At 41.4% G+C, this 12,480-nt stretch overlaps 1 protein-coding gene across 7 annotated transcripts in view; it reads left to right on the forward strand.

Annotated features, from left to right (window-relative positions):
- Positions 1–12,480, forward strand: part of cacnb2a (calcium channel, voltage-dependent, beta 2a) — a 71,301-nt gene that overhangs the window by 37,374 nt on the left and 21,447 nt on the right. For 4 of the 7 annotated variants that reach the window (XM_005448939.4, XM_005448941.4, XM_005448942.4 and 1 more), the window contains one exon: positions 8,669–8,788. In XM_005448939.4, the coding sequence (XP_005448996.1) occupies positions 8,669–8,788 (120 nt within the window). Of the gene's footprint in view, positions 1–5,339; positions 6,144–6,407; positions 6,438–8,668; positions 8,789–12,480 lie in introns of those variants that run through there. The other 3 variants (XM_005448940.4, XM_005448944.4, XM_025910567.1) reach the window with 3 other exon arrangements.

Here is a 12,480-nt window from a genome sequence, read left to right on the forward strand (position 1 = left end):
TAACTGCAATATAGTTACTTAATTTAGTGCAGTAACACATTATCCATGTTCTTTCTATCTAACATTCACACTCCAATGAATGCATCAGAGACCAACTCAGGATTCAGTATCTTATTGAAGGATGCTTGGAGCAGCCAGGGATCGAACGACCAAACTTTCGATTAGTAGATGACCTTGTGTACCCACTGAGCTACGGCCGCCCCAACCCGTTATGTTGTTCTTCTTCTTATCTTGTTTTCAAGTAACCAATCATTAAAAATAATCAGGGATAATTTCCAGTGTACTCATTCATGCCGATTCCTCCCTGCTTTAGTTAGTTATCTTATTCAGTAGTGATGTCTGATATTAGTTACAGTTGAATAGTTCAAAAGTTTCCCTTTTATATGTTTTCCTTTCATTATTCTAAAGTTTGTCAATGTTTTGGTCTTACTTTATGTGACCGGTGATTGAAGGCCAGTAAATAAATGCATGTTTAAAATGCATACCTCCTCTCAAAGCGACCTGCCACGAGGCTTCTTACCAAGTTTCTAACTAGCCTTTAATCATGGTGCACTCTGGGATCCTGTCATGTAATCGACAGCCAGTGGGTCCATCACCTCGATGGGATGGTGCACTTATCTAATGCACTGGCACATGGAATGCTGGGTAAACACTTTCTCAGAGGCCTGTCAGTGTCACCTTGACGTCCATGCAGCCAATCCCTCTTTTGCCACGCCAGAGAGATCATTAGTCCTCCCCCATTTCTGTCTCTCTCCTTATTTCTTTCATGCACACTTTCGTTTTCTGTTACAAATGTAGCAGGAGTCTGTTTTTGTTTAACTTTCCTGCTCACTTTGTATTCATTCCTGTGTTGTGTGTTAAATATTAGTAACCATTCCTTGTAGCGGTCACACATCGCTCACACTTGGCTGTCATGTCTGCTCCCATTGTCTTCGTTTGATGAAGGAGACGCTGTTTGTGGAATGATGATTTAATTGACTTTGTGTAGTGGCTTTGAGTGAAGTGGCAGTGATGGACAGATGGCTGGGAAAAGAAGCTTTGGTTCCAGCCAAGAATGAGTCATGCCAAGCTTGAAACTGCAAGCACACTCGCTCAGCCCATTGTCAGCCCACTGTAGTCAACTACAGTCTGTCTGCCTGAGCTGTAGATGGCTTGGCATGAGCAGTAATCTTCCTTCTTCAGCAGGATATGAGTTACAGTACGGTATACTGACCACAGTATCTCAGTTTTACAGTGATTGTATGCTGCATCTTAGAATTTATGTTGTGGTTACTTGTTCGTAAAGTTAGCAGACTGCACAATAAACTGCTGATTTTTGATTCTTTCTTTAAATAACTTTTATCTTGGCTTTGCTTTTTAGGATCAGCAGTGTGCTTTCTCTTAATTCCTAAGGAACCATACATGTCTACAGTATTTTATAAGTTAGCTGTGGGCCACCTAGTTCCCACTGTTTCTACTATGTATGATGTAAAGTTTACCAGGTTTGGGCCTTTGAAAATCATCAGCTACTCTCAGTGGGCAGTGCCCCCTTGCCCCCCAACTTTTAAGTGTTTATTACTCATTTCTGATTGGATATATTCGCAACTATATCTTACACAATTGCCACATTATCCCATCAGCAAAATATGCAATTAGTGCTAGGTTTCAAAAAAAGCCTGGCAGGTGAATAAATGAGCCTGGGTAGATGTACCTTTAGCTGCAACAAGCATTTCATCACAAAATGCTGTCGGTCTCACCCAGCTGATATTTAAACTGGCATAATGAGTTGTCTCACGGTCGTTATCTCACTAATCTGCATATATAAAATTAAATTGCCATCAGTGGAAGTACTAAAAGATAGAAATAACTCATATGGCAAGAAACAAACACATTAATAATCCAGAACTGTGACAAAGTGGTTGTAAAGTGGGAAGAAGGGCCCAAAATAAACAAAACAAATACCAGCACAATGCTTTGCCAGCTGTTGATGAGTCACTGAAGGCACATGACAATTCTCTTCATCCTTCAGCAGCAGAGTCAAGGAAACCCAAGCCGCTGAAAATCGAGAGAGAGAGAGAGAGAGAGAGAGATGAGAAGCAGAGTAAGAGGTCAGGATGGAATCAGAATGAATGGGAAAAGGTGAAATGAAGTGCAAACAGGAAAAAGGAATGTGAGAGGATATTTAGGAAACCACAAGGACAAGGGACATGAGTGCAGACATGAGTGAGAGTGCAGCGCTGAGCTTGAGTTAGGTCACAGAGAAAGAATCAAGAGTAAAACTGACTAAAAAAAGGACAGTGAGAGCACTTTATAGCCTGCTTAAATAGACTCCGTGTTCTGCATGACTAAAGCTCTCTTTTTTCCATAGTGGACATGTACTGTATAGAGTAGTAGCAGCAGACTCTAAAAATGAAAATAGAAACTCCTGGATCATGAAGAGATTCCCTGGTGTAATGGCTTCACCCACCGTAAGTGATTCTGTCAGATATAAGAGGCAGCAACAACTGACTCAGCTTCCTCTTTCACTGTGGATATTTCCACTGTGATTTGTATGTTCTAATGTAATGATCTCCATCCTGTTGCTCCATGTAGAGGTCAGTGGCAGTCTTGCAGCAAATACCTCGGTCTAAATAAATCAATAAGGGTGATGTAGATATTTAAGGACCTCTCAATTCCCCACCTCCATTTTTACCATCCCTGTGTGCTGCTTTTAAACAGCCACCCCTAAAACAAAACCTGTTCTCTGTCCTGTATTCAGTGATATTAAGAGTCTAAAGCCATCTAAGCAGCTCTAAATCTCTGTATTAAATTTTGTGGCACAAGTTGACCAAAAGCTGACGATTTCATTTCAGTAAGCATTTTGAATTTCAGTCTCATTTTGGCACTTGATATGATGTCAGGACCTAACTGGATACATCTTGTGGGAAACACAGATGTCGGTAGCAATTTTTGAAAACCATTCTAGTCTGTGTTGTGACATCTCGCAGCATAAATGAAAATACTTGACCTCTTAGGGATACTCTGAGCACAGTACTAGCTTTTAAATTCCTCAAGCAATGCTATTTAGTACTCAAGTGTCTCGTATCATATTTGGTGACAAATGTGATGTGATATGTGGCTTTTTGCAGAGCATCAAACTGCTGCGCTCGCTCAGATGTTTGTTAGCGGTACACCAAATTTTCTGCTGGGTGAGCCCAGATAGAAAGAGAGTACTTCTCCTTATGGATCAGAGCGACACCATACTGCTGTTAGATTATTATTAGTGTCCTGTGTGTGGCGACACAGGGCTGTCAGTATCAGAGGTCAGGCATGTCGGACAGCCGGAGGCTTGTTCTGTCGCTGGAAGTTTCCATCAGAGCGCAGCCTTCACAACTCCACCAGCCTCCTCCCCGGGCTCCACAACTCCACGTTCAGAGCATCTGTGCCCTGCCCTTAGAGCTCTGCGGGCCAGTGTCAAGCCACCAGAACAAAACATATGTGACCCTCGCATGATTTCATAGTGCTGTGGACTAGTCTACTGAACTGCTGCATTTGAGGATATGTCATGTTACGAAGGTTCTCATGACACCTTTTCTTTTAACTCTGACTGTGCACTGGCTTTTGTTTTGTCCACTCTTTCTGTTCATTTGGTTTTAAACTATAATCAGCCTGGTTAGGATCATTGGCCTTAACAATGTAAAATTGCATTATTCATCATTCAGCGTTTTCCTTTGTGTACAGAGTGTCATGAAGTGCCTGTATTGGAAAGACCTTAAGTAAATGGATTCCTGTCATTTGTTGCTTTTGATAAACACCAATGATTAGCATGCCATCCAGAGATCTACAGTTAGTGCTCCTCAGGGAGTCACTTCACTGGCCAGTTTAAATCGCTCGTCCCACAATTTGACCCCTGACTCAAATGAGCACAGTCCCCTGACAGGTCACACTGACACACATCATGTGTCAGCAGAGCAAAAAAAATCATTCTGAATAATCCTTCTGCAGGGTTTAACTTCTGCTAGTCCTATATGAGGATGGGAAATTTTTAATTAACGTTGTAATTATTCTCATCTGTCCTTTGTGGCTTTGCAATGCTCTGCTCACATGTAATGAATCAGCACTGATCTGACAGGAGAGGATTTAGAGCAGCTTTCGCCTCACAATCCCTGCTGCTGAGAGCAGAGTGAAGAAGACATAATTAAAAAAGATACAGTATATTAAACTTACTTCAGTATAATGCATACAGTGCAATGCTAATTATTCTTCTTCTTTTTTTTTCTATAAAAGGTGGGCATTTGCAACGCAGTTTAAAGTCCACAGATATTGATCTTTAGAAAGTGTGTACAAAAACACCTCAGACAAGAAGTTATATAGAGAAAACACGCTGCACTTGGGTTTCATTAATGTTGAAAACACTGGGTTTTTTTAATCTTTTTTTTGTTTTATTTTTTAGACTCACAGGAAATATGAAAATCGACATGTTCAACATGATTATCTACAAGCCTGCTCTTTAATTCCTCTAATTCCTTAAATAAAAAGCCAAGTGGTTCAAAGGCAAAGCTTCTTTTAGGGACTCCCTGAGCAGCTGACCTTGAAGTAACAATGATGCAGAAAATACCCGCAATTAAAAAGCTGATAACAACAAATTTCTAACATTTTTGCTTTGAAATGAAAATGATGAATTGACTGCCAGAGTAGTTTATTTTCTGTCAGTTGATTATATGATAACTTCCAGCTCTACCAACAGTTTTGTTTAGCTTTTTTTGCTTTGCTCGTGTTGAAACTCCCGAGTGTTTGTTCTGATGTGTTGCACTGATGTGTTGAAGCGATAACTGGCTGGTTTCTTCCATGCAAAAATGTGCCTGTTTTCTCTTTTCATTACATCATTGTGAAATATCCATGTTGGGTTTTAGGACTGCATTGTTTTTGTTGTTGTTTTGTTTTGTTTGGGGGGTTTTTTGTTGATAAAACCAGCAGCATTTTGCTTATCCAGAGGAGGGAGTACAAAGAAAAGTTTGAGAGATAATGCAAGAATAGATATGAAAGTAATTAAAGATGCAGTTTTAATGATGCATTTGCATTCTGACTTGTATTTTGGATCCTTCCTGAAAAAATGATGAGGTGACATCAGTTTCAACAGCTATAAACAGCTCATATCACAGTATGAATGTAGTGTGTTTGCACGTAGAAGACAGCACAGTGCACGGTTGGCACATAAACAGTGCCCATATAGCGCATGCACTGCCCAGCACTGTTCACTGCAGAGACACAAGGAGCAGATGGACTGACTGTGAGGGGTAGCTGAAGGAAAAAAATAAGAGAGGAGTGACAGAGGAGGAGGAGGAGGAAGAGGAGGAGAAGGGGTGGGTAGAGACAGAGATAGAGAGGCAGAATCACTGAAGTAGTACAGGAGGGCTTGTGAAGGGGAGTGAGCAAGACAAATACTGACAGGCTGAGACAGAGAATGAGAAAGGGAGAGCTTCCAGCACCTTAAAGGCAGCAGCAGCAGCTTCATTAGCATCAGGAGGAGAGTCGGTCACATGCAGCCACACCAGGACTCATGTAGATAAACCGCTTTTACCCATCGCTTATGGAGCAGCAGCACAGGGAGTCTACAGTGGAGGAGGACAACAAGGCTGGAGCCAGAGCTTTAAGGAGAGGATGAGAAGCATCACTGCAACCTGACTCACACCGGGAGTCAGCCTCAGCACCTGCAGCGGCAGACTGAGCACTCCGGCTATCAAGGAGACTGGGGCAGACGGGGAGAGAGCTGCTGAGATTATGCGCGGGGCAGAGAGCTCCTGTGGATTCCCCATCTTTGGCAACAGCAGCAGCAGCAGAGGGGGCAGGAGCTGTGGCTCTACAGACAGCAGCCGAGCTAGCTGGAGCTGCAGAAAAACAGGAAGCTCTAAAGCAATTCATTTATCCAGAGATGAAGGTAGCACTTACAGCCAAGGTGTAACAGGAACCAGCTGTCGATGTAGCCACAGTGTTGAACGTACCTGTAGCCAGAGCAGTGACGGTAGCTGCAAGGTGACCACAGCAGTGCAGTCAGGTGTAATTGTAGTAGTAGCAGGGGGGCAGTGGCTCAGGACCCTGAATGACCAGTGTGGCTGATGAAGGCCACCTGGATCCGCTTGCTGAAACGAGCCAAAGGAGGTCGTGTCAAGAGCTCCGATGCCTGTGTAAGGGGACTTTTGAGTGTGCTTACATCATGAAAATCAGTGTGTTCTGTGTGTGTGCACTTATGTTTTGTGCATCTGTGCTTCCGTCATGCGTCCATCTATCAGTCAGCAGTGCTGGGGTCACTGTGGGATTGTTATGTATTGCCTGGTGATGATGAGAAGTTGGGTGCTGTTATCAGTTATGGCTGTCAGATTCTGGGCAGAGCTCCATATCACCTCCCTCTGACCTACTGGGACGGTGTTCTCGATCACGCTTCATCTTTAATCATGACCTGAGTAATGATAGCAGTCCAGGTATGCTCACCTGCACTTTTCAAGTAAAAAAAAAAGGTTTATGTGCATTAAATAATAATTATAGGACATGATAAGGAGCAGCATTTTCCAAAGAAGTAATTCATACTGTACGTAAAAATGTTTTGAAAACCACAGGTGGATTGAAAGCCAAAGAAGCCAATACAGCCAATACAATCTAGCTAATTAACTTAGTTTAAAATGAGCTGTTTTTTTCAGGTACCAAGTGAGAGGGATGAGAAACAGAGAGGTGATTGATGAGAAGCAGGGCTTTGTCGTAGATGGAGGAGATAAATTTGAATAACCTTGTTTTATCGACAGCAACAAAACTCGTCTCGTTTCTATAGCGTAAGTGGAAAGGAGGCACGATCATCCTTCGTATGTATGTGATGGCTGGATAATTCTAATCAGGCACAGAGTGAGGGAGGCTATTTTTAGCTCAGACAGAAACAGAGTGTAATGGTGCAGTGAGATGAATGAAAGACCTTGTGTGGGTGTCAGAGAAGCGTGCAGGTAAGACTCATGCTGTCTTCACTTAGTTAAGAAAAAACCTGTTTTGTCATATATCCTGATAATTACCTGAAACTGAAACAGATTTGATGTTTATCTGCAAGCGCGATATTTTTATTTTAACGCCCACAAATAAGATAACAAAACTTTTTCTCTCATATTTGCGTTTTTCATCTATACGTCAGGATTTATGCAGGCATAAATGTGGCTACTAATTTCATGTTTAGTATATATCAAAATCAAATCCAAATTAACACATTTTATGAATGCATTATTTAATAAATTATGGAATGAAAGAGTATCATTTCAAAGAAAAAATAAATATATATAGCAGCTTATTCTGCTTCTCACTGGTTGATGTTTTTTTTATACTTTAACTGATTTTGACAACAAATGTCGACGACAGCTGACGTTAGGAGCGTGGCTATATCAAAATTAAATTTACATGTGTGTATCAGAAACTATATATTCCAGCTTGTTGTGGTTCTCACGATCAGCCTGCTGCTATGCAGCTGTGATTGATGTGCTGTGAAGTGATTTGTGTTGCACTGCTTCAATGAAGGGTGCTTTAAAACAACTAAAAAACTGCTATAATATAAAAATCAGGGCTATATTTGTTCTAAATATTAATTTGGGGGAATAAGGCTCCATTGTGGATTGTTTCGCAAGCTCCTCCCATGAAACTGCGATCTCCCTCTCATGATTTGGTGTGGCTAATCTACTTTTGAATGACACATGTTCCAAAATAATAGGTTCTATTCATATAAAGGTAATTTTTTAACAAATGGTTGACCTAAAAAAACATGTCATGTGTTTTTTTTCTTCCTCTCATGCTTCTAATAACTTTCCCAAATGTCAGAAACGATTTTTTTCATGGTTGTATCTGTGAACATTTTTTAAGTGTAGAAAAAAAAGCGTGCCCATCTGTTAGATAGTTTACTCAGTAAGCCTGAAAACTTTGCTTTTTCTTTTCCTTCACCAGAGTGTTCTAGCTATGTGTTAAAGCATGCAAGCATTGCTTTATCTTCAGTAATTATTTATCGTATGCGTGCGTTTTCATTCAGCATCTAACAACTTGCTGTATATAACTTCTGGTGTAATGGTATGCGCTCGATGCGCTGTGCCCAGGAGTGTATGCTAGGTAGTCTTGTGTGCACTGGTATGTGTGAGTCTGCATGTTTATGAGTAGATTTGTGGCAACCACATATCACACAGACATACCGGGATCTGGTGTTCCTCAACATTTCCCCCAGTGTTTGACACAGAAAGATGACAACAAATCTGCAGGCAAGCAGCTAAGAGAGAGCTAAGTATAGACAAAGAGCTGCTATGATGTGATCGTAAGAAAGACAGTTTGTGTCCTTTGGCACTTTGTCTCAGAAAAAGAAGAAGTGTCAATGATTTTCTGTAGATTAGACCAGCACAGCCTTCCTTTGTGCTCAAGATCTGATGAAATCAACTGAGAATCCTTTGAGTTTAACACGTCAGTCTGTGTGGGGGTGTTCGCACATTTCTAAGTTGCACAATCTCCAAAGTTTAACGTTTCATCAAAGAGCGAGGGCAGCGAAAAGCAAATAGTTTTCCTCGGTGTCCTCAAGATGCTAAGAATCTCAGCACGTCTTGGCTGATAACACCGGTCGTTTTTAAAGTGTGAAACCAAATGGACAAGCTCGTGTTTCCGTGCTGTTGTGTCACTGAGTTTTTACTGCTTGTGTCTTCTGCAGGGTTCGGCCGACTCCTACACCAGCCGTCCATCAGACTCCGATGTGTCCCTGGAGGAAGATAAGGAGGCAGTGCGCAGAGAGGCAGAGCGACAGGCTCAGGCACAGCTTGACAAGGCCAAGGTTGGTATTCTAAACCCTGAGGTCACTCTTTGTCCAGTGACTACCTACTAGCCTCTACAGCCAGTAACAGCAGTTTGTCACCAGCATTTTATAAGTTGCACCAAGTGGGATTTCCAAATGTGAGGAGAGCAACCAACACGAGTTTGTGCTTCTCCACAATGTCTGTGTTTGAGTTGGAGGCACCAGGACTGCTTTAGGTGCTGGTGAAGGTACCTCTCACGAGAAAGACTTCTTCTCTTCTAAAAGATGATGGGAATCCAAGTTTTTTTTATCTTCTCATGGGATTGTCACGATGGATAGGACAGGATTGAGTCATTGTGAGTTTTAAGGTCAGATGGGTTGACATGGGAATGGTGGTTCAATTGCCTGGGATGGGATCTCAGGGATGTAGAATAGATTAGTAATAGTTGGTCATTCCAGTTGGTCATACATGGCCTCCTTTATGTGTTTATCATAAATACAATTGAACTGACATTTCTCCTCTTTGCCCAAAATGTGAAAATATTTGCCCTCAAAAGAGTTTCCCCTCTCCTGTAAGTGCAAATACACAGCTGAGTCCTGTCCTGAAGAGGTGGATCTCCAGTGTTTTGCAATACACCTGTGAAGTTGTTTGGTTTCTCCTTTGTATTAGTCCAAGGACTCCTCACAGCATTGCTCCGCTTGTTTCTAGGTTTTGGGATGAACCAGTTTTTGTCTGAGGGTGTTGTTGGGTCTGAAGGTCACCAGCATGTTATGCTTGGACAAACGATTATTCTGTGTTTCTCAGTCAAAGTCAGAATTTTCCCGGTAATCTTGTGAATAACTTGAGAACAAGGTGGCGCAGTATTTTGAAATCAGTACCATAGGTGTATCTACTAGGAGACTGAGGGGTAGGGCTGGCGGCTGCCACTATTTATTTCCATGTCTCTTGGCTGACTTGATGAAGGCCCAGTTTGGATAGCCACATGTTTTAAGTGCTCTTTTGATGTGTGTTTGTTCCTTTTCTTTTCTCTCTGCCTTAAAGGGAACATTCTCTGCTTGGTGGTGTTTGTGTTCCAGTGGGTGGTGGGATTCAAAGAGCAGGTACTGGTTTGTGTGTGTGGGTTACCAGTAACCGTCAATGTCGAGGCTTCTGTCCTTCTCAATGAGCACGGCACAGTCCATGAATGGTAACCTGTTTTCTTTGGTATCCGCTGTGGTGAACTTGTTTGTGTCTGCTGAGTTGATATGTTCAGTAAAAGATTTTTACTGGGGTGTTTTTTTTAAACTAGTGGCTATTTGTAGTTTCTCTGAAAGAGCTCAAAATTCTGCTTTCCACTTCCTTCAGGTACAGTTTGGTTGCAGTTGTTTCCCCATGAGCTTCATGCTTTGAGAGTAAAAACTCATATGAAGAAATAGGGGCTCCTTGGCGCGTCCACTGGGCTGTTTAAGTTAATAAGGATCTTGTGTTGATGTTGACTTCCAGTAATGCCCATTTCACATTCTAGCCAATGGCTTTACTCACTGATTGATAGAAGTAGAAGTGAAGAAGCTAGCAAATATCCACAGATGTAGTAAATGTTTTAAAATTAAACAGGCAATTAAAAATGCTCATAGAGCTGTTTACAATAAAACTGCATCTTCAGGAATAAGGTTTGACTGTGTTTTCATAAACATGCGATGGTTAGGATTAGGGGTAAGACACTGCAGTCTCGGGAAATATGGAAATACAAATGTGTGTTGTAGAGAGAAAAATTGGTTTATTATGCTTGAATGAATGATGGCAGGCATCGCACAGATTGTAACATAAACTTTACACTGCTCTGTTTGTTGCTGAAAAGCTGAGTCCGCTTCCTTTTTGGCTTCTTTTCTTAGTTTCCCTTTTTTTTTCACATTAACAAGCAAGCAGCTACCATTTTTTAAGTGATAGGGGGCCACAAGTCAGGATACAGTGGAGGGCAGGTGAAGGAAATAGTTTGAAAGTTTTAGCACTTCAGGAATATTGTGGTCAAAGTTTCTGTGTAAAGTTGGTGTAACTTGACTTGCCTTCCTTAGATCACTGACTGAGACCTTCACTAATCATTTAAAGTGCTCATTTTAAAATATATCATGTTCTACTAATCCTAAGATAAATCAGTAGACAGTCTTCCTGGACTGACTCAGAGAGAAGCAGGAAATTAGAGCTGATTTTAGCTGGTTTCTCACATGAAGAAAAGGGCTGTCAGGGACCGGTGATGTGAGAGGTTAGGGGCCTTGGAGGGCTCAGCTTCACTGTTTATCAGAGCTTCGCCTGCTCTGTTCTGCTCTGGGCCACAATTAGCAGCATATAAACAAACACACACACACACACACACACAGGGCAGAGCAGGCTCTCTCTCTGCGACAGGAATTGCAATCAGAGCTCTCTTCCACTGAATGACTTAAATCACTAGCACTGTTAAGATTCATGCCTTTGATCTGTGAAATAATTCTCCTATCTTCAGTGCACATTGTGTTCCCTTCCTGCTCGGCAACTCGCTAGATAGCTCATGGTGCTCTATTTTTACATATTAATTCAAGCAAATGTCTGAAAAATGAGTTTATTGTCTTTCATTGGGTGTTTAGTGTCTGTAACAGCTAGTTTGCTCATTAGCTGTAAGCCTCAAGCTTTTGGCTATCCATCCATTTGAGCAGAGATTTTCCTTGTGCTGTCTCTCGGTCGGGGTAGCTCATGCTGTAGCTGGCAAAGACAGATCATTCCAGTAGATCTATGTTGTTATTTTCCAGAGTCACCCTCTCCGGCTCACTAATTAAAAAGATAAGTTGGCTTTACAGATAACCTGGCATAGATTACCCCCGCTGGCATTTTACATGACAGATGACTAGTAAAAAATAGCTTCTCAGTGGTCTGGCCACCAGAGCAAGAGCAGGCTGGGGTCAGAGGAAGTGCAGACTCTCCGGCTGTGAGCCTTTATGGGCAGTAATTCATAATCACTTCCCCTACATGCCACTGATATTTGTAAGTGAGATAGCGTTGATGCCCGTAATGCTGATTTTTCATCGACTTGAAATATTATTTCAAATGCATTCACAGATTCACGCACACTATCACCGTCTGTCTGTTTCTAATTAGCCTTAAATGGGCACATCAAAGTCAAACCAATCACTGAGAGTAGTTAGCTTGTAAAAAGGGTGGTTTAATATCTCTAGAAGCAGATGAGAAAATAGTCAAATGATGACTCAAATACAAGAAGCAGGACTTTTGGAGCATGAACTGTAATAGAAACTGGGATGTTTTCTGCTGTTTTGATTTTCATGTTATTGTATTTATTTTTGTTTTTTTAGAAGCCATTTCTATAGTTATTTTTTGATTGTGAGCTACAGTGCTGTGCAAAAATCTCAAACTGGATTTGCTGTTATTTTTAAAGTGGTCTTAAGGAATATTTCCTTCGGGCTTTCTGAAGGCCTTTGCTGAAGATGTTTTTTGGACATTGGCTGCTTTTTCACTCATTTTCAGCCTGACCGTTTTCAGAGGAATGTTGTTTGCTTGTCTTTTTGTGTATTTGTGTGTTAAGCATCGTTCAAGCATAAAAAATGCACCTTACTCAAAGCATGAACTAGTGTTGGACAGTTTAGCAAAAACCCATTTGCTAAACCCATCAAACAAGTTGATTCACACCAAAGCCAAAAACTTGTCATATCAATGCATGGTCTGCAAGTAGAGGACAAAAGAAGAATTGGCAGGCCTTTAAAAA

Source organism: Oreochromis niloticus, linkage group LG9, assembly GCF_001858045.2.
Source record: "Oreochromis niloticus isolate F11D_XX linkage group LG9, O_niloticus_UMD_NMBU, whole genome shotgun sequence".
Lineage (NCBI taxonomy): Eukaryota > Metazoa > Chordata > Actinopteri > Cichliformes > Cichlidae > Oreochromis > Oreochromis niloticus.